Source organism: Rhinatrema bivittatum, chromosome 16 (genome assembly GCF_901001135.1).
Source record: "Rhinatrema bivittatum chromosome 16, aRhiBiv1.1, whole genome shotgun sequence".
In the NCBI taxonomy this organism is placed as follows: Eukaryota; Metazoa; Chordata; class Amphibia; order Gymnophiona; family Rhinatrematidae; genus Rhinatrema; species Rhinatrema bivittatum.
In genome coordinates this window covers 7,111,076-7,133,783 of record NC_042630.1, presented here as the reverse complement: position 1 = coordinate 7,133,783, position 22,708 = coordinate 7,111,076, and the positions used below count along the sequence as shown (strand labels likewise).

The following is a 22,708-nucleotide window of genomic DNA, read 5'->3' as shown; positions in this document are numbered from 1 at the left end:
ATGTCTGTTCATTTAAATTTATTGTAATCCACCTTGAAACCAACTTTGGGAAGAGGCAGAATATCAAATGTTGATAAATAAAAGCAAGGAGGCCGGTAAACGGTCAGTTGGTTGAGCAGGCGGAAAGATAACTAGAGATCCATCCAGGCCAACCATCTTCTGCTGTCTTAAAAATGATCTCAACACAGTGATTCAGATGAAGGCTAATAAACCAGCTGTGCATCTGTAATTAATTCCAGGACTATTTCTAGATTCTGGTTGTATTGGTGTAGTCCATGGCTTCCACTTAGCCATGATTGTCATCACTGCCAAAAGACTCCATAATTTCACCACTTTTGCATAACAAACCTCTTCCTATGGAGATGGAGATATCGATTTCCCCCTTTTGTTGATTTGTTACCCTTGGGGAAGGACCCGTAGGGTCTGCTGATCTGTAACATAACATTGGGCAAGTCAACACAGGTCCTTGAGTGCCATAAAGAGGTCTGATTTTCAGGATATCTACCATGAATATGCAGGGAATATACCTGCTTACAGTAGAAATGGTGCATGCAAACGTCTCTCAAACATACTCATTATGGATATTCTGAAAACCAGAGGACCAGAGTTGTCCACTCTGTACATCTGGGTGTCAAACTGCAATGGTGGAGGGCCACAAACCAGTCTGGTTGTCAGAACATCGCCAATGAATATAAATGAGATAGATTTGCATATAATGAAGGCAGCACATGCAATCTATCTCATCCATATTCATCAGAGGCATCTTGAAAAACCTGACCAGCTTGCGGCCCCTCCAGGACTGCTATAGGTGATGGTAGGGAAGGACAGGCAGACCCACCCCACTTGCCTGGCTGTTTCTGTGTTCACTGCTTTGGCTAAGGATCAGCCATACAAGCTTGACCACATGCAAGATAATTGTTCCTTAACCGGGGTGTTTAGGGTGGTCAACTTCCCTCTTTGCTTCATTTTGGGTAATGACCAATGTTCCCTCTGAATCTGTGTGGGCTGTGTGTGCAGAACGTCCTCGTGTGCAACGCAGTGTACAAATCTGTGCGCTGTGCTCTTTGAAATGCCGCTCTAGTTCCCTTGTCCCGTGAGCGCTTATAGGGAATATTGGTAACGATCAAACAAGTTCCCGTGCTTAATTCAAGGCTCAGGTTCCCCACCATCCCCGATGACATCCCTGGTCCCTATTGCTGCCCTCTGTGTCCATCCCAAGCATGCTTTCATTCTGTCCGGTTATTTGTATATAGTAATTCAATTCTTCTTTTGTCCCATTCTCTAATGAAAGCAGCTCAAACGTATCTTTCGCACATGTAAACCTTGGAGTCTTCAGTTCTTAGCTTACAGGATCTTTCTAAAGATTTTTGAATCTTGCAAAGGGGCAGATTGGGGCCAAGCTCCTTCTCCCCGCCCTCCCTTCAATGCTGACAGGAAGACCCCAGCAGGAAGCACTCCTGAGGCAGACTGGGCCAGGAGAGCTGTCACTAAGACAAGAACTGGGGACACAGGAACAGCGGCACCTCAACAACCGGTCTCTTACCTTCCTTACGGGCTTTCTACCTTACTTTCTCTGGCCTTTGTCCTTCTGATACCTCTCTGCAGCCTTTCTCCTTGGCACAGTAAATACAATACACTAAGACAGGAAGAGTTTCAGTATCTTTTGATGCTTCAGTTCCTCTGGAATGAGACGGAAACAGAAATGTCCTCATGTCTACGCTGGTTGCTTCTGATAGCCTGGATACCTCCAAGGTGTTTCTGAAAATCCTGGTGTGTGCGTGTTCATGATAGCCTCCCAGAGGTGGCAGCGGAGGCAAGCAAGAAGAGGAATTCATTAAAACCTGGCACAGAGTGGAAAGGGAAGGATGGGCAGAGACCAGAGGGACCTGCTATTGCTCTGTGACTTCCAGCCCAAGCCCTGTCCACCCTCTGTCCCCCTGCAGTGATCTGAGCAGGTTCAGAGATGAGTGACCCAAGGCATCAATGTTGCACAGAAGAACGGCACTTTCAAGAAGCTATTTCTTGTTCCTGCCTTCATGCATTCTTAAAGGATATAACCGCTGACTGCCAGAGGTAGCCCAGTCATGTTGCTTACATCCCTTGCATCAGAGGTAAAGCTGCGTTAGGCTTCCAACAAAATTGGGAAAACCACGAAGCAGCCAGAAGGAGCACAATTTGGACAGATACAGAGGAGCAGGTTGAGGAAATGGGGGAACCCAGTGTTTGTTTGGGCAATGGGAATCTGTGAGCTCGTCTGCCCACAGTGGTGGAGAGCAAGTGAGGAAGACAACTGAGCATACACGATGGGCCAATTGTGGTCTTTATTTGCTGTCCTTTCACTCTGTTGCTATGAAAAAGGGGAGGACTGGATAGAAAACTGTGAACAGGCCACGACATAAGGACGGAGGATACCAGAATTCCCAAAGCTGGGCTTTGTGGCCAGCTGAAAAGTGGACACAAATCACAAGGAAGACCATGCCTTAGGTTCAAGGATACCGTCGACCACAACCTTAAAATGTGCAAGGTAGACCTCAACAACTGGGAGGACTGGCTTTGGACAGGGTCAGATGGAAGTATCACTGTCGCTTACCTAAAGCTTGGAAACCAAGCAAATACAAGCACATAAGAAAAGAGAAAAAAGACCAACTCCAACTGCAGGTTTCACCTGCATCACTCTTGGTCTCATCTGCAGATCAAGGATTGGTCTTATGTTTCATCAGCAAACCCATAAATAAGCTTAAACAAAGGCAGTTGCTGGAAACTTCTATGTCATCATTGACAGGAGACTCCACCATGTTACCTTGAGAAGGCGACGCCTACAAAGGATGTAGTGGAAAGAGATTGCTAGGCCTGTGGAGTGCTCCTCCTTCCCAGACACCAACCTCATGTGCTCAGCGGGTACAGTGCTGACCAGCGCTGGGGGGCGAGGATGGCCTAAGTATGGTTCTGGAGAGAATTCTGGCCCATAGGATGACCTCTCTGAGCCATATCATCCAGATGTTGCCTTGGGCCTGACTGCACACCATGGGATATACACATGGGAAAAGAAAGCAAAACCATGTGTGGGTTATATCAAGTGTAAACGTGGACTTCTGCAATAAGTGCACTTTGAAAATTGTTTCACCAATAAAACCACATTGTACACCCTTAGACGGTACAATCATCCCTACCTGCTTCACCAAATCCCTCCATGCCAAAACATACATACATAATGATGGCAGAATAAGACCAAACGGTCCATCCAGTTTGCCCAGCAAGCTTCTTAAGGTAGTAACTGCCACCCCGTGCAGGTTACCCCCATGATTCTGTTAAGGGTAGTAACTGCTGGTCCATGCAGGTTACCCCATGCCTTCTGTTAAGGGTAGTAATATTAAAAATCAAAGCCAAGAAACTGTCAAACCCACAACAAAATTATTGCTAGCAACATTTTTACAGAGTGAGCAGCCGTCCTGAGACGTCATAGAATGCTGCTGCTTGAACGTGCTTTGCTTTTGGACTTGGCCTAGAAGCAGTCCTGCTCTTTCTTCCACAATGTCTGCACATCAGTACCCTAGACCATAAAATTCAGGGCCCAGCGTAGGTTGTTGTCTGAATTAAATTCCCCTTTTCTCCTCCTGCCATCGAAGCAAAGAGAGATGCTGAGGTTGCAGCCGAATCATGTAAGCTAATTGGTTAAAAGTAGTAATCCCCATGCCTTCTGTCAGAGGAAGTAGCTGCCGCTCCATGCTGGTTATCCCCCATGCACTCTTTTCTTAATTTCCAACGCTAGCATTTAGGGATCCACAGGGTTTATCCCATGCCTTTTTGAATTAGTTTACTGCTTTTATCTTCACCACATCCTCCAGAAGAGCATTCCAGACATCACCATCGTCTCCGTGAAGAAATATTTCCTGACGTTGGTTCTAAGTCATCCCCCTTGAAGTTTCATTATCATGACCCCTAGTTCTACTGTTTGCTTTCTTCCAGAAAAGATTTTAGGAACATGCATCATTAAAACCATTCTGGCATCTGAAGATCTGTATCGTATCTCCCCTGCACCTCCTCTCTTCCAGGGTGTGCATATTCAGATCCTTCAGCCTCTCCTCATAAGTCTTCCGATACAGACCCCACACACCATTTTGGTCGCTCTTCTCTGGACAACCTCGGTCCTGTCTTTATTCTTTTTCAGATTCGATCTCCAGAACTAAACACAGTACTCCAGGTGAGGCCTCATCAAGGATCTGTACAAGGCCATTATTACCTCCTTCTCCTCTCTCTATGCAGCCCAGCATTCTTCTGGCTTTAGCTATCGCCTTGTCACATTGCTTTCCCGCTTTCAGATCATCAGACACTATTACCCCAAGGTCCTTCTCCCAATCCGTGCACAATAGCCCTTCACCCCCCATCACATACAGCCCTTTTGGATTACCGCACCCCAGATTCATGACTGCACTTCTTGGCATTGAACCCCAGCTGCCAAATCCTCGATCACTCTTCCAGTTTTCTTAAATCACTTTTCATTCTCTCTACTCCTTCAGGCATGTTCGCTCTATTGCAGGTCTTAGCATCATCCGATAATATACAAACTTTACCTTCTATCCCGTCCGCAATGTCACTCACAAAGATATTAAACAGAAACAGTTCCAAAACCGATCCATGTGGCACTCCACTTATGATGCTTCTCTCTTTAGAGTAGGTTCCATTTACCATTGCATGCTATCTCCTATCAGTGAACCAGTTTGTAGTCCACTCCACCACTTTGGCACTGAGTCCCAAGATTTTCATTTAATTCACGAGCCTCCTTCACGGTATTATAGTCAAAAGATTTCCTGAAACCCAAGTAAATCACATCTAGTGATCTTCCTTGATCCAATCCTTTAGTCGCCCAATCAAAAAAAAAACAAATCAGATTTGTCATCAGGACCTTCCCCTAATGAATCCATGCTGCCTTGGGTCCAGCAACCCACCAGATTATAGATAGTTCACTCTCCTTTCCTTCAGCAGCGCATCCATTACTTTTCCCACCACCGAGGTGAGGCTAACTGGCCTGTAGCTTCCAGTTTCTTCTCTGCTCCCACTCTTGGGAAGCGGGATCACCACCGCTCTCCTCCAATCTCTCGGCATCACTCTCTTTTCCAGCGGACCCGCCAGCTCATCTCTAAGCTCCCTCAGCATCCTGGATGTAGCTCACCCATCACCATGGCCTTGTTTTCCTAGCTCTTCCTATACATTCCCTTCTGTAAGCAGATTTCATCTACCCCATATATACAAACTTTGATCTTCGCAACTAGCAACAGTCCTTCTCCAGGGTTTCCTTTTGTGAATCCCAAACTGAAATATTTGTTTAATATTTACCATTTCTTTGTCTCTCTGCACACAGTGCTCCTTGTCAGCTTTCTATTTCACTATTTCACTTTGGGCCTCCCTTCTTTCTCCGATATATCAGAAAAATGTTGTCACCTCGCTTTACTTCTTTGGCAGTCCTTTCCTCTGCTTGACCTTTTGCTTTTCTGGTTTCTTCGTCTCCCTCTTCCCTGTGTTCCTCTCTTTTGGATCCTTTATACTTCTTGAACGCTGTTCTTTTTGCCGTTATTTCAGCCACCTCCTTTGAGAACCAGATCGGTTTCTTTTTCCTCTCACTCTTGTTTACTTTTCTAACTTGTAGATTTCTTACCTTTGCAATAGCTCCTTTTAATTTGTCCCAGTGTTGTTCTACCTCTGCCTGAGCGAGGTAGAACAACATGCCAAAGATCGTACCATGGATAGCTTTATGAATACTACTGCAAATGACCACTGTACCATATGAAGCTGAGATTTTGGAAGCAGAATGTGGAAGCCTGTAAGGCAAAAGTTGCTTACCTGTAATGGGTGTTCTCCGAGGAGGGCAGGATAAGAGTCTACACATACGGGCGACATCATGAATGACACAATACAAAGTACTTTTCTCAAAGCTTCTTAATGCTCAAACTCAGCATGTGCAGGCCGTCTGGCATCATCGTTGTTACCCCAGATCCTCTCGGTCCTGTATACTAGCACTGGTAGAAAATCAACTTCTAGGGAGGCGGGTGGGATGAGTGGACTGTTATTCTGCTGTCCTCAGAGAACACCTGTTACATGTAAGCAATGTTGCTTTCTCCAAGGACAAGCAGGATGGGAATTCCTAGCTAAGGGATGCCCCTAACACAAAATAGGGAAAAATATAAGGCTGCCAAGAGGCAAGCAACATGCTTTTGGTCATGAGAAACCTAATATGAATGTTAACATTTTTTTGGAAGGCAATCCAAACAAATATACATGGGCCCCGGTGGAGATGGAGTTGGGTTCTACTCCTCAAAAAAACCCTTGCAAAGTAAATTTACCAAACCTCCTATCGCGTTGGGAGTCATTGTCCAAACAATGCAAATTAAATGCATAGCTTAAACGCCACATTGCAGCCTTCCAGATCTCCTCCATGGAGGCTGATCTCAGGTGGGACCCCAGCCATGGCGAGAGCTCTAACATTGTGGACTTCAACATGACCTTCCAGAGTTAGACCTGCTCAGACGGAAGGAGATGCAATCTGCTATCCAATTAGACAGTATTTATTTGGCTACCGCAATCCCAGATCTGTTTTGGTTGAAAGAAATAAAACGATTTAGTCCACGCCAGAGGAAAGGCTAATGCTCTTTTGCAATCCAAGATTTGCAGGGCTTGTTCATCTTTCTGGATACGTTGCTTGGGAAAATATTGATGGAAGAATAATGGACTGGTTAAGATGGAAATCCGACACAGCCTTGGGTAGGAACTTAGGATGGTTCTGCACACACATCCTATCATGATTAAATTTAGGGTTCGCGGATATGTGGCCTCTGCAGGGGGCTCTTCTCTCCCGCTGGAATCCATTTTTGGAAGAATTTCATCTTCCGCTTCCGTTAGAGGGGGAAGCCAGGGACTGTCTTTCAAGGTGGCTTACTCGCACCAGTCTCGAATGACATGTGGAACTAGAGGTTCTGAATTGGGAAACAGCCACCACTGATGCAAGCCTCTCCGGATGGAGGGCGGTGTGGCAGGATCAGTTGGCGCACAGCTAGTGAGCGAAACAGGAGGCCTCATAGTCTTATCAATTGAGATGAGTGGTACATTTCGCGTTGTTTGCCCGTCTGCCAAAGTTATGCAACCACCACAATATGATGACAGTGGCCTACATCAACTATCAAAGCGGAACCAAGAATCAGGCAGTGGCTCGAGAAGCTCAGGAGTTGTTTCTTTGGGCCGAGCAGCACTTGGAGTGGTTGGCAGTGTCTCACATTGCCGGAATGAATAACATTCAGTTGGATTTTCTCAGTCAGAGCAAGTTAAACCCCAGGGAATGGGAGATGTCAGAGGTAGCGATATGTCTCATTCACGGAAGATGAGGGTATCCTGACCAAAGAGAACACCAAGGCATCACAGTTTTACAGCCCCTGAACAGAACAAGGTACAGAATGAATCTGAGCTCTGGTGCTGCCTTGGACTTGAGGGATTCTTCTTTGTCTTCCATCTGTGGCCTCTGAAGGGGTTATGGCAGATATAGAAAAACATCTGGACAACGTGATCCTGGTAGTTCCAGCGTGGCCACATCGACCATGTTTCCCAGATCTGATCAACTTGGCCATAGATGAGACCCTGAGGTTCAGACATCGGTCACCTCTTTTCCACCAGGGCCCAATATTTTCGGGTCAGGCAGCTCACTTCTGTCTCACGGCTTCAATTCTGAGAGGAGATGACTGAAATGGAGGAGATATTCCGAAGCGGTTCTGTCCACCTTATTGCAGGCTAGGCGACCTTCTACATGCTTGATGTATGTACAAATTTGGAGGATCTTCAAGTTCTGGTCTGCTGTTGATGGAGTACAGTCGCATATTTTGGCTTTTCTACAGAAAGTTTCTGGGGAGCTAAGAACTTGCGTCCTCAGGTGTGTAAGATTTGTCTGTCTTGGAATCTGAATCTAGAATTGATGCATTCTCAGGCAACTTCTTGGACTGAGTCACAACAAGTATCTCTGCATGAAATTTGCTGTGCAGCTACTGGGAAATCATTGCCCACTTTTGCTAGGCATTATTGTTGGGATGTTGGGGCTCCAGCTTCCATGTGCTTTGGTAAGAGTGTTCTACGTCCAGGTCCCACCCGAGTTAAGGGGAGCTTAGGAGCCTGGACTGATGTGGGTACATACAGAAACCCGCCCATTTACTGGGGGGAGACCACTGGTCGTACTTTTGTATATAGTGCATGTATATAGTGTATGTTTCTATGAATTATTGGAGGTTTTCAACGCCGATCGCTTATGTTAAATTTGGGAAACAAATTTTCCATTATCTTTTTGGGCAACTTCACCTTCTTCCGGCTCCCTGGAGGGGAGGGAGTTTGCTTAGAAATTTATGGTTGCTGTCATCTTGGCCTGGGTACAGGTCAATACTGAGGGACTGCAGGTGGCGCTCTGTACAGGGTCAGTGAAAATTTCTCTGTCTCCATCTGCTGGCAAGGAGGCAAAACCCAGGAGTCTGGACTGATCTGTGATATTACAGGAACAAAAATTAGCAGGTAAGAACCAATTTTCCTTTTGTAACTTCTCGTACAATCTGAAGAACCCAGCTGTCTGATGTTACACTTGGCCAATGGTTTGTGAAGAAGCTCAGCCTGCCCGATAGGGAGATCCTTTGGAATGCAAACTGGGATACTGGCTAGGTAACTTGGATCCAGTCAAACATTGTTGCAAGACAGTTGGGGCTTAGGGTCTCTACAACCTCTAGGATGAGGTCAAGGACCCTGCTGCTGACGGAAGCAAAAAGAATGATGAAAAAGGCCTTGTCAGAGGACAGAAGTGTCTTTTTACGTATTTCTCCTTGTGAATCAGAAGTGGGTGAAGTCAGTATCTAAAGCCTGTCAGGTTTTCAGAATATCTACAATGAATATGCAAGAGATATATTTTCATGCTTTGCCTCTATTGTATGCAGATCTGTCTCATGCATATTCATTGTGGATATCCTGCAAACCTGACTGGCCAGGTGTGTTCGGAGGACTGGATTGAGAACCCATGGACTAAAGCATTATACAATGGCTCTTTAATTGGAGCCATCGCCTCACTGTCTCCACTTCAGGGCATGTCTGCAAGCCTATCGTGCACATTTCTTTTGAAGTCTGATGCATGTAGCAATGAGCAGAGACTTTCGATCTTGTATTGAAAGCATCATAGGTTGATCTGACCATGTGCTTTCCATGTTCTTCTCCTGAGTCCATTAAGAAAACAAAATTCTCCAGTTTTTCTTGAGGTAGGAAATGTCCTTGACCCTCTAATACTGAATACATGTACTCAACCATGAAGATATGATACGAAGCTGTGTGGGTACAGAGCAGAGCAATCTAATAAAATTTCATCCCAAAACGTTCAAGTGCCTGAGAATTCTTTCCCAGAAGCACTGAAGAGTGATTTCTATATCTTTTTGACAGTATATTCAAGCACTATTGATTGGTGTGGGAGCAAAGGCTATTTTACTCCTGGAGCCTTCCCGAGCACTTTCTTGTTATCTGATAGTACAGAGAGAAGAGTTTCCACATTCTCCTCACCTGTACGTCCTTAGGGACACTGAGGTACTTGAGATCAAACATAGGGACACTGAGCTCACCATCTACCTGGTAGCAGTGGAGAATGATGCTGATGCTTTAAGCAGGCCTTCACTCGATGTTGGTGTTAATGCCGCCGAACCCTTTGCAAACACTGTAATGATGCTTATCTGATGTCAAGAGACTCCCAGTGGACAATGAAACCCCTAGGTCCATTGATGGCTGCAGTCTCAGAGGCCAATGCAGAAGGGTCAGATTTCGAGGTTAAATTTAAGATGCGTCCCTGTCAATCTTTCTGGAGCCTCAATACCTTGGGAAACATCTTTTGACAGCTACTACAAGCAGGCGTACTGTGATCCGCACCAAAACAAAGCACACAGTCAAATAGAGGTCTGTGATAAAACAGCCTAATTAGGGACACTACAAGGGTTAATAGAGGCGAGAAAGCCCAAACCTAAGGTAATCACAGAAATCAGAGGAGGCCCCAGCAATGATGATGATGTTAGATGTCCTGTACATACTCAGTTTGAGTATTTAAGGAGCTCTCAGAAAGATGCTCTGTCCTGGGCTGCTGCTGCTGACGTGGAAACTGTTATCCCGCTTGTCCTTGGAGATCTTTAAACCTCGTCACTGCATTTCCGACCCACGGAGACGAAGGCCAGTTTTAATTGTTGCAGTACCACTGGAATCAAATTTCTGCAAACATGCTGCCTCCTGTGGAAAGGGCTTACACGGTCCCAATCCAAGTGTACCTTACCTACTTCTCCCTGGAACAGCATCAATTATGCCTGAAGACATTTCTTCATGAGGTGTAATGGTCTCATCCACATCGACTACTGTGCCTCAAAGTTTAATTTATACAAAGCTTCCTTCCCAAGGATTCTCAGCCTTTGATCAAAATTCTCACCTCCCCAGTGGACAGTATTCCAGAGCCCTCTCCATCCCAGCGCAGCACTCCCAGATAATACTCCAGAGCCCTTTCTATCCCACCGCTCTCAGATAATACTCCAGGACTCTCTCCAGCCCCAGTGCTCCCAGATAATATTCCAGAGCCCTCTCCATCCCAGCATTCCCAGATAATATTCCAGAGCCCTCTCCATCCCAGCATTCCCAGATAATACTCCAGGACTCTCTCTAGCCCCAGTGCTCCCAGATAATATTCCAGAGCCCTCTCCATCCCAGCGCTCCCAGATAATACTCCAGAGCCCTTTCTATCCCAGCGCTCTCAGATAATACTCCAGGACTCTCTCCAGCCCCAGTGCTCCCAGATAATATTCTAGAGCCCTCTCCATCCCAGCGCTCCCAGATAATATTCCAGAGCCCTCTCCATCCCAGTGCTCTCAGATAATACTCCAGAGCCCTCTCTATCCCAGCATTCCCAGATAATACTCCAGGACTCTCTCCAGCCCCAGTGCTCCCAGATAATATTCCAGAGCCCTCTCCATCCCAGCGTTCCCAGATAATATTCCAGGACTCTCTCCGGCCCCAGTGCTCCCAGATAATATTCCAGAGCCCTCTCCATCCCAGCGCTCTCAGATAATACTCCAGAGCCCTTTCCATCCCAGCGTTCCCAGATAATATTCCAGAGCCCTCTCCATCCCTGCATTCCCAGATAATATTCCAGAGCCCTCTCCATCCCAGCGCTCCCAGATAATATTCCAGAGCCCTCTCCATCCCAGCACTCCCAGATAATACTCCAGAGCCCTCTCCAGCCCCAGTGCTCCCAGATATTCCAGAGCCCTCTCCATCCCAGCGCTCCCAGATAATATTCCACAGCCCTCTCCATCCCAGCGTTCTCAGATAATATTCCAGAGCCCTCTCTATCCCAGCACTCCCAGATAATATTCGAGCCCTCTCCAGCCCCAGCACTCCCAGATATTCCAGAGCTCTCTCCATCCTAGCACTCCCAGATAATATTCTAGATCCCTCTCCATCCCAGCTCTACCAGATAATATTCCAGGATCCTCTCCAGCCCCAGTGATTCCAGATAATATTCCAGAGCCCTCTCCAGCCCCAGCAATCCCAGATATTCCAGAGCTCTCTCCACCCCAGAACTATTTGCATTCCAGTGCTTCCAGATAATATTCTAGAACTCTCTCCAGCCCCAGCGTTCCCATTCCAGAAGTCTCCAGCCCCAGTGCTCCCAGATATTACAGAACTCTTTCCATTCCAACGCTCCCAGATAATATTCCATAACTCTCCAGCACTTCCAGATATTCCAGAACCGTCTCCATCCCAGCACTCTCAGATATCCACCTCAGCGCTCCCAGATATTCCAGAACTCTTTCCATCCTAGCGCTCTCAGATAATATTCCAGAGCACTCTCGACCCCAGCGCTCCCAGATAATATTCCAGAATCCTCTCTATCTCAGCTCTACCAGATAATATTCCAGAACACTCTCCACCGCAGTTCTCCCAGGTAATATTCCAGAAGATTTTCCACCCCAGCAGTCCCAGGTAATATTCAATAACACTCTCCAGCCCCAGCGCTCCCAGATATTCCAAAACTGTCCAGCGCTCCCAGATATTCCAGAACCGTCTCCATCCCAGCGCTCTGATATTCTAGAACTCTATCCACCTCAGCGCTCCTAGATATTCCAGAACTCTGTCTACCCCAGCATTCCCAGATATTCCATAACTCTTTCCATCCTAGCGCTCTCGGATAATATTCCAGAGCACTCTCGACCCCAGCGCTCCCAGATAATATTCCAGAATCCCCTCTATCTCAGCTCTACCAGATAATATTCCAGAACACTCTCCACCACAGTTCTCCCAGGTAATATTCCAGAAGATTCTCCACCCCAGCAGTCCCAGGTAATATTCAATAACACTCTCCAGCCCCAGCGCTCCCAGTTATATTCCAAAACTCTCTCCACCCCAGCGTTCTCAGATGTTACAGAACTCTATCCATCCTAGCGCTCCCAGATAATATTCCAGAGCACTCTCGACCCCAGCGCTCCCAGATAATATTCCAGAATCCTCTCTATCTCAGCTCTACCAGATAATATTCCAGAACACTCTCCACCGCAGTTCTCCCAGGTAATATTCCAGAAGATTTTCCACCCCAGCAGTCCCAGGTAATATTCAATAACACTCTCCAGCCCCAGCGCTCCCAGATATTCCAAAACTGTCCAGCGCTCCCAGATATTCCAGAACCGTCTCCATCCCAGCGCTCTGATATTCTAGAACTCTATCCACCTCAGCGCTCCTAGATATTCCAGAACTCTGTCTACCCCAGCATTCCCAGATATTCCATAACTCTTTCCATCCTAGCGCTCTCGGATAATATTCCAGAGCACTCTCGACCCCAGCGCTCCCAGATAATATTCCAGAATCCCCTCTATCTCAGCTCTACCAGATAATATTCCAGAACACTCTCCACCACAGTTCTCCCAGGTAATATTCCAGAAGATTCTCCACCCCAGCAGTCCCAGGTAATATTCAATAACACTCTCCAGCCCCAGCGCTCCCAGTTATATTCCAAAACTCTCTCCACCCCAGCGTTCTCAGATGTTACAGAACTCTATCCATCCTAGCGCTCCCAGATATTCTAGAACTCTCTTCATACCAATGCTCCGAGATAATATTGCAGAACCCTCTCCAACCCAGCATGCCCAAATATTCGAAAACCCTCACACTCCTAGACAATATTCTAGTACTCTCTACGCCCCAGAGCTTCCAAAGAAAATTCCAGAGTCTTTCCCAATCCAGTGCTCCTAGACAATATTCCAGGAATCTCTCCGTCTCAATACTTGTGGAAAATATTGCAGAACCTTTCCAACCCTAGCATTCCTAGTAAATATTCCAAATCCCTTTCTACCTTAGTGCTCCTGAGCAATATACTAAAATTCACTCCACCTCAGCGATCCTAGTCCATATGTTAGAACTTTGCAGTACTCCCAGACTATATTCTAAACTGCACTCCCAGTCTATATTCTGGAAGCCCGTTCTCCTCGAGGCACCCAGTCTGTTGTAAAACCCGCTCCTCATCCACATTTCAAAACTATATTCTGTCTTTTTCAGCACTCCTGTACTTTATTCTGGAATATTCTTCTCCACAATCTAATCCGAAACTCATTTAACCCTACCAGATTTTCTTCCAGAATCTTCTGACCACCCCAACAATCTTAACCTGTGTTCTAACAGCTTATCGTCTCCCAATACCGCTTTTTTTCCCTAGAATCCTATCACCCGATAATGCCTACAGCCTTTATATTCCAGAACCCTTTCCTTTGCCAGTGCCACTTGCCTTCAGCCTAGAACTTCCCTTCTCAGCTTTTTTTGCAGAAGCCTTTACCAGGTCAATCTAGTGCTAGCAGAAAGAGCTGTGGCTCACGTCGCTCCTCTCTGGCCACTTACATGTTGTCCTGCTCCCCGCTAGTGGAGTGCTTTGCTTTGACTGTAGCTGCTCCTCATCTCCTATCTGATCACTTACACGTTATCTCTGCTCTTTCTTGGCTCATGTTCATGCACTTTCTGTGCCATGGGGACTCTGGCAATTCCAGCAGCGCCACCGGCCTGAGGCGCCACTACCTCCACTGCTGCTGCCTCTTGTTCAGAGTCCGGGTGCAGTACACAGCCCTCCTGTCAGGGAAAACAGTGACACAAACACACAGCACAAGGCAAGAGTTATTTCCGAGTCTCGCTTCTGCAAGAATAGAGAAAAGCTGCTGGTGTGGCAAAGCGTCTACTAAGTACTGGGAATCTATCCTAAGGCTGCCTAGTAAAGGAAAATTGGTTCTTACCTGCTGACTTTTGTTCCTGTAGTACCACAGATCAGTCCAGGTTGGGTTTTGCCTCCCTTCCAGCAGATGGAGACAGAGAAAGTTTTACTGTCACTGGCACATAACCTGGCAGTCCCTCAGTATTACTATGTACCCAAGCTAAGACAGGAACCCTTGCAACAAATTTAAGCAACAATATCCCCCCAACGAGCAGAGGAAAGAGAAAAACAATTTACAACAATAGACAGTAATGAAACTTGAAGTAGCGATCAGATACCTGTACTATTCCTCAGACAACAAAGAGAAAACGAGAGATTGAGCAGACTCTCCAAAGACTCTTTCCTCCACCAGGCAGGACTCTGGACTGATCCGTGGTACTACAGGATCGAAAATTAGCAGGTAAGAACCAATTCTCCTTTCCCTGTACATATCCAGATCAGTCCAGACTCCTGGGATGTACCTAAGCTTCCCTAACCGGGGTGGGACTGTGAGAGTCCAGCTCGAAGTACACTTGCACCGAAATTATCAACGTCCAAGATTTGGACGTTTAATCGGTAATGCCTGGCAAAGGTTTGCAGAGGCTTCCAAGTAGCCGCCCTGCAAATCTCTTGTGGCGGTACTAGTTGACATTCTGCCCAGGAGGCCACCTGGGAACGGGCAGAATGAGCCCTTAACCCCTCCGGGATAGGATGACCGTGACATATGTAGGCGGAACCAATAGCTTCTTTCAACCAGCGTGCAATTGGCGCTTTAGGTGCCTTCTGACCCTTTTTCGAACTACTCCATAATACAAAAAGGTGATCTGACAACCTGAAACTGTTAGTGACTTTTAAGCACATCAACAAAGCCCTTCTGACATCCAAACACCTTAATTCTGCGGCATGAGGCGCACTAACCTCCAGGTTTGGAAAGGCCAGGAGCTCCACTGACTGTCCTAAGTGGAACGCTGAAACCACGGAACCTTTCTCAACGATACCCCGGAATCTGAGATGCCTAAGAAAGGCTCCCTGCATGACAAAGCTTGAAGTTCAGATATTCTTCTAGCTGAACAAATCGCCACCAAGAACATTACCTTCAAAGTACGATCCTTTATGGTAGCCCCCCTTAAGAGGCTCAAACGGTGCCCTTGAGGACCAAATTAAGGTTCCAAGATGGACAAACAGGCGGCCGTAAGTTCTTGATCCCCCTGAGAAAATGGACAACATCCGGATGCGCCGCCAGGGGCTTCCTGTGAACCTTGCCTCGAAACCCCCCCCAGGGTCAAAACCTGTACTCTCAGGTATACTGACAAGCCTTTAGTTAATCCTTTCTGTAGAAAAGTCAAAATCTGAGCCACTGATGCCTGATGAGGATTAATCCTTTGATCAGAGTACCAAGACTCGAAAACCCTTCACATCTGGATATTCGCCAAGGAAGTGGAAGTCTTTCGAGTCTGCAATAGTGTAGTAATAACGTCCTCAGGATATCCTTTCTTTCTTAAATGCCGCCTCTCGAAAGCAAAGCTGCTACACAAAAGCAAACTGCCTGATCTGAAAATATGGACCCCTGACGTAGTAAGTTTGGAAGATGCCCCAGACAAAGTGAACTGTCCACTGCTGGATTGACCAGAAGCGCGAACCAAGGCCTCCGGGGCCACTCTGGAGCCACCAGGATCACCTGGCCCAGATAGATCTCTATTCTCCTAAGTACCTTACCAACCAGAGGCCATGGCGGTAACACGTATATCAGAATGTCGCTTGGCCAAGGGAGAACCAGGGCATCAACTCCCTCCACTCCTCGCGCTCTTCTGCGACTGAAGAATCAAGGAGCTTTGGCATTCCACTGAGTTGCCATTAGATCCATATGCAGAACGCCCCACCTGCGGGTAATGAGAGTCATTGCTTCCTCCAACAACTCCCATTCTCCAGGATCCAACCAGTGACGGCTGAGAAAATTGGCTTGAACATTGTCAGACCCCGCAATGTGAGGTGCCGCTATCGAGGATAGATTCTGTTCCGTTCAAGCCATCAGCATTTCCGCTTCCTGAGCCACCGCTTGACTCTTGATACCACCCTGACGGTTGATGTAAGCCACCATTGTGGCATTGGTGGACAAGACTGGACCAGGCGATTGCTCAACAGAAGTAGGAATGCCTGGAGGGCTAGCCTTACCGCTCTCATCTCCAGACGATTGATGGACCACGATGCCTCCTCCAGCGACCATTGTCCTTGGACTGACTAAGATTGACACACTGCTCCCCAACTGGACAGACTGGCATCGGTAGTAACCACTATCCACTGCGGCAACTCCAGGTCCATTCCATGGCCCCAATGGTGGGAAGACAGCCACCATGACAGACTGGACCTGGTTGAACTGGTAAGTGGTAGAGGGAGATGAAACTGCTCCAATACCGGATCCCATCGTGACAATAATGCTTGCTGAAGAGGTCTCATATGAGCAAATGACCAAGGGACGAATTCCAAGGTAGACGCCATGGAGCTGAGAACCTGTAAGTAATCCCAGACCTTGGGCACCCGAGCCTGCAACAGACTCGAAACTTGGGACTGTAACTTGATCATCTGCTGCTCTGTGAGAAACACCTTCCCAATGCGGGTATCGAATTGCACGCCCAGAAAACTCAAGACGTGTGAGGGTAGGAGGTGACTCTTGGAAAAAGTTCACTATCCATCCCAACGAACTCAAGCGGTGCAACACCAATTCCACTGCCTGCATGTAAAGGTCGTGCCACTTCGCCAGAATCAGCCAATTGTCGAGTTACGGGTGCACACCATGCCCTCCTTCTGTAGGGCCACCGCTACCATCACCATAACCTTGGTGAAGGTCCGCGGCACTGTCTCTAAATAGAACGGAAGGGTGCAAAATTAAAAATGCTCTTCTAGGATCATGAACATAGGAACCTTTGATGGTCCGGACGGATCCCAATATGCAGATACGCTTCCGTCAGATCCAAGGAAGCCAAAAACTCCCCTCTTCGCACCGCCGTGATGACAGACTGCAACATTTCCATGTGAAACCGAAGAACCTTGAGAGCCCGATTCACTTTTTGCACATTGAGAAGTGGACAAAACGTCCCTTCCTTTTTGGGAACCACAAAATAAATGGAATAATGTCCCTTCCCTCGCTCATGCAGCGGAATGGGAATGATGGCTCCTAACATTCACAGGCGGTCGAGAGTCTGACACACCTTCCGCTTCTTTCCTGCTGATGCACAGGGAGACATCATAAACAGACTTCTGAGGGGCCGAGCAAACTCTAAAGTGTAACCGTGTTCTATCAAGCTTAGAACCCACCGGTCTGACGTGATCTTGGCCCACTCCTCGTAAAATTGTGTAAGACAACCCTCTATTACAGGGACTGAGGAGTGAGCCCACCTCCCTTCATTGTGCAGGCTTAGCTCCTCCAGGCTGGGCCATCCCTGCCTGCTCTACAGATTCGAAAGGACAGGTTCCAGGACTGTGACCTCCCCGAGGCTTGCCTTTGCCCCGCTGCCGGAACTCTGCTTTGCCAAAAACACCTCTGAGCCCAGTACCGAGAGCGCACTGGGAAAGAAACCTTGGGCCCCTTGGGCTTGTCCTCAGGCAACTTGTGCACCTTATTCTCACCCAAGAGCTTTATAAGCTGCTCCAGATCCTTCCCAAAAAGGAGCTTGCCTTTAAACGGCAAGGCTCCAAGCTGTGTCTTTGTGGAAACGTCTGTTGACCAATTCTGCAACCAAAGAATTCTCCTCGCCGAGACTGTGGACATCATCGTTCTGGAAGAAGTTCGGATGAGATCATACAAGGCGTCCACATCATAAGCGACTGTGGCCTCCAGATGCTCCGCCTGCTGAGACTCCGAGGGAGATAAATCCCTGTCCGCTTGCACCCATCGCAGCGACACATGAAGCATAAAACTACTGCAAACCGCAGCTCGTATGCCCAGCGCCGACACCTCACATATCTTTTTTAAGTGCACCTCAAGCTTCCTATCCTGCACATCCTTCAGCGCTGCAGCTCTGGCAACAGGAATGGTCATCTTCTTCGTGACCTCCGAGACAGCAGCATCCACCTTCGGAACTCGCAAGAGGTCCAGAGTGTCCTCGGGCAGCGGATACAGCTTGTCCATAGCCCTGCTCACCTTGAGGCCAGTCTCTGGAGTATCCCATTCCCTGACCACCAACTGCTTCACCAAGCTATGAAAAGGGAATGTCTTGGCCAGACCCCGCAAGCCCGGGTCCACCTCCTCCTGGTCAGTATTCTCTTGAGGGACTGCTAAGCCTAGCTCTGCCAGGACATGCGGAATCAGGGATCCCAGCTCTTCCTTCTGAAAGAGGCGAAGCACCTTGGGATCATCACCTTCCAACGCTGAGAAAAAATCTGGCTCCTCGACTGGACCCTGGACGCTCTGCTCTGGATCACAGTCTGGAGAGCCAACACCTAGGGACAATCCCTTCTCACGATTCTTCAGAGGAAGCATCGCCAGTGGCCCCCACCGCCAACTGGGCACGGATCCTCCAAATCCTCATGGCCCCCGGGGCCCCTTAGCCCTCTTCTTGGGTGGGGAGCCCGCTGCCTTGTGCTTGCGAGAGGGCTGGGCTGCAGCCTGACATGCCAGAAACGCCTTATGCATTAGAACAACAAACTCTGGAGAAAAAGGAGCAAAGGTCTCTGAATCCTCTGCCAGAGAATCAGAATCCTTCTTCGACTGCTCTGCATGGGCCCCCGGGCCTCAATGGGGCTGATTTTGGCCGGTGACAGTGCGGGTGGGAGATCCTCTCCCCCCGCTGCTCGCTGCATTTGAGCTGCAAAAGTCTGCAAAATGGCCGCCTTTCCCGTGCTCAGCGGGAACCAGTCCTCAGCCTCCTGCAGCACAGCTTTCGGACCTCCAGACCGGCTCTGCACAGAAGACGCTGCCGCAGTCCCACCCAACATACCCTCCCTGCCAGGGTTGGCACCGGGAACAGCAGCCAGCCCGAGACGGGTGGAGACTTCACCACACTCGGCACACCTCGCATCACTAAGCACCGTGCCAACCACGCAGCAACGCTCAGGCAAGCGAGAAACAGACGACAGGGTGTGACGGAGGAAAAAAACGACAAACCTACCCCTCAAGCCACCTCCCTGCACCACTGGCACTGGGGAGAGCAAAGAGAGGCCGAATGCTGCCTGCTTCGCTTCACTGTCCGTTCTCTGACTAACTTTTTATTTTTTATAAACTTTATAAAGTACAGAAGATAAAAACAGAAAAGTGAACCGTCTTATCTGAAGAATGCTCCAGGCTTCTCCCGAGCTCCAAGAAGGTGAGGGAACTGGACCAACAGCTTTCACCTCCAAAATGGTCCAAAGAGCAAGCTGGAGTCCCCAACCCCTGCTCGTCTAACTCTGCGACTGGGAGGGATGGCAGGACAGAGGTCTTTAAGATCATGAGAGGTCTAGAACGGGTAGATGTGAATCGGTTATTTACACTTTCAGATAATAGAAAGACTAGGGGGCACTCCATGAAGTTAGCAAGTAGCACATTTAAGACTAATCGGAGAAAGTTCTTTTTCACTCAATGCACAACAAAGCTCTGGAATTTGTTGCCAGAGGATGTGGTTAGTGCAGTTAGTGTAGCTGGGTTCAAAAAAGGTTTGGATAAGTTCTTGGAGGAGAAGTCCATTACCTGCTATTAATTAAGTTGACTTAGGGAATAGCCACTGCTATTAATTGTATCAGTAGCATGGGATCTTCTTAGTGTTTGGGTAATTGCCAGGTTCTTGTGGCCTGGATTGGCCTCTGTTGGAAACAGGATGCTGGGCTTGATGGACCCTTGGTCTGACCCAGCATGGCAATTTCTTGTGTTCTTATGGTCCCACCAGGACCTGCCAACCTCCTGAGAGAGTGCCGAAGGAGAACAGACTCCTATGACTTTCTCTTCCTTTCTAATTTTTTTTTAAGGTTCAGAATTGCAGGTTTTGCACTTCCTGCATCTGCTGGAGACAGAGAAATACTGAGGGGTTGCAGGTGCTACGCCGGGTTATCTGCCAATGGCTGAGAAACTTTCTCTTTCCATCTACTGGAAGGGAGGCAAAACCCAGGAGTCTGGACTGATCTGGCTACGTATAGGGAACTGCAGCACATGTGCTCTGGAAAACAACCGGCCACCTCCACTGCTTCAAAAGCTCCCCCATCAGTGCTTCTTGCCCTCCTTCCCTTAAGAGCTCCTCCACCGCTACCTCAGGTTCACCTTCCCTCAGAAGCTCCTCCATCGTTGTCTAACCTCCCTTTCTTGAGAAGCAACGCCATCGCAGTTTCTAGCCTGCCTGCCCTCAGGAGCTCCTCCACCGCTGTCTCACATTCACTTCCTTTGGAAGCTCCTCCATTTCTGAGCTATGCTCACCTACCCTTAGAGCTCATCTATTGCTATTTCACACTCACATTCCCTCAGAAGCTCCACCATCACAGTCTTCTGTCCCTCTTCCCTCCGAAGCTTCCTTCAATCACCCTCGGAAACTTCCCCACGCTCACACAGTACCCTCTTTGATGCCTCATCTCCAGCAGCTCTCCCTTCCCATCACTGCCAGGTATTTATCTGAGCTGAGGAGGGAGCACAGTGTTGTGTCCGTCGCTGTCCGACGCCTCTGCTCTGCCCACCTTACCTCGTTGGCGACTCCCTTCGGGGTTGATGGAAGGCTAGCTGCTGCGGGGTCTCCAGGCCGTCCTCCTCCAGCGTTCCCGGACCGGCTCGACCAGATGCCTAAGGGCGAGCACGCGGCCCAACTGATGTACCAGTGTTGGCGCGAACCTCAGGGGCGTCCCCCTGAGATGACGTCACCAGCTCCAGATATTTAAGGTCTCAGTTTTCGCTAACAAAACGAGTTAGCAAGGGTTCGCTTCCTCCTGGTCGCTGTGGATGGGATTCGCTCTCCGCAAACCCAGCTACTCTGCCTCCTCTGAATTCACTAGAGGTACCCGCTCCTCGGGGGCCTCGCTCTCTCTTTTTCTTTTCAGGTCGCAGTCCGGAACTGGTACTCGCTCCTCGAGGGCTCACGTCCCGGATTTGCTCCTGAATACCACTTCTGCTAAGAAGTCATCGCTGCTTACAACATTGTGAGTTTTCTTCTCTCTCTCAGAGCTTTCCCTGGGTCCAGGTACTCGCTCCTCGAGGGCCTAATGCATACCATCTCCTGGGCTGCCTTAAGAGACTATTGTGTGAGTGTTACCATCAAGGACTTGTTCCTGAACGCCGCATGCTTTGCCTACTCACTTTCTTAGTTTCTCTACAGCTCAGCCACCCTGGGATCGCTGTTCCAATACCTGAGGGACTACAGCCCAGCCGGGCATTTCCAGCTCACTACTGCCACCTCTGGTGGTTTACTATATTGTCTAATAAAAGAACTAGTGTGGTCTGTCTCCTACACTAAGCCTGACCAGTGGTCCCTCTCGGGATTTCCCCCGAGGGCGTGATCACCTGCCACTGGTCCAAGGATCCACCCACAACTATTCTAAATAACTACAGATTGCTAATAAAAGCTTTAACAGAGCTTTCTGACAGATTGCTAACTCCATGGATCCAGCTTGTCTCCAAGGTTCCAGCAAACTCCAGGGATCCGGCTTGACTACATGATTCCGGCTTAATTCCAGGGATCCGGCTTGACTACATGATTCCGGTTTAATTCCAGGGTTCTGGCTTGACTACATGATTCCGGCTTAATTCCAGGGTTCCGGCTTAACCCCTAGGATCCGGCTTGTCTCCAAGGTTCCGGTTAACCTAGGATCCAGCTTGACTACAGGGTTCGGCTTGACTCCAGAGTTCGGGTAACTACATGGATCCAGCACAACTCAATGCTCTGCAGGCTATACCAGGCCTGGCTCAGCGCATTGCGGAACAACAGGAAGCCTTGGAAAAACTTACTTCAGCTTTTCACCAGCTACAGACACAGAAAGTTCAAAGTACTGCTTCTAACCATGAAAGTCAGTTACAGGAGGTAACTTTAAAGACTGCTGTACCACTGGCGGCTCCGATCCGTTTCTCTGGAGAGATACAGAAGACTCGGGGCTTTTTAAACCAGTGCTGCATGCACTTTACCTTACAACCATCTTTATTTCCTACTGCTCTCTCCAAGACTACCTACATTTATTTATTTATGAACTTTTAATGTGCCGACATTCGTAGAACACATCACGCCGGTTTACAATTAACTCAAAGAAAGGAAAATTACATTGAACGAGGAGCGGGGAACAGGCAAGAAAAGGGGAAGAAGAAGTGGGCTGGGAGCGAGTAAAGACTAAGGGAAAGATAATGGAATGAAGTTAGGAGGAGAGCGTGGAGAGTAACCATAATAACTATCATAACTTTCTTACTTGGATGGTAGGGCCTTGTCTTGGGCATCTACTTTGTGGGAGCGCAAGGACCCTATTTTGCAGGACATAGAAGGATTTATGGACTTATTTAAATCCATTTTTTAT

General features: G+C 48.1%; 1 protein-coding gene across 1 annotated transcript in view; it reads right to left on the bottom strand.

Annotated features, from left to right (window-relative positions):
* The window catches only part of ACIN1 (apoptotic chromatin condensation inducer 1), an 81,848-nt gene that overhangs the window by 36,896 nt on the left and 22,244 nt on the right, over positions 1-22,708 (bottom strand). The window contains exon 7 of the mRNA XM_029581417.1: positions 13,994-14,142. Within this exon, the coding sequence (XP_029437277.1) occupies positions 13,994-14,142 (149 nt within the window). The remainder of the gene's footprint in view (positions 1-13,993; positions 14,143-22,708) is intronic.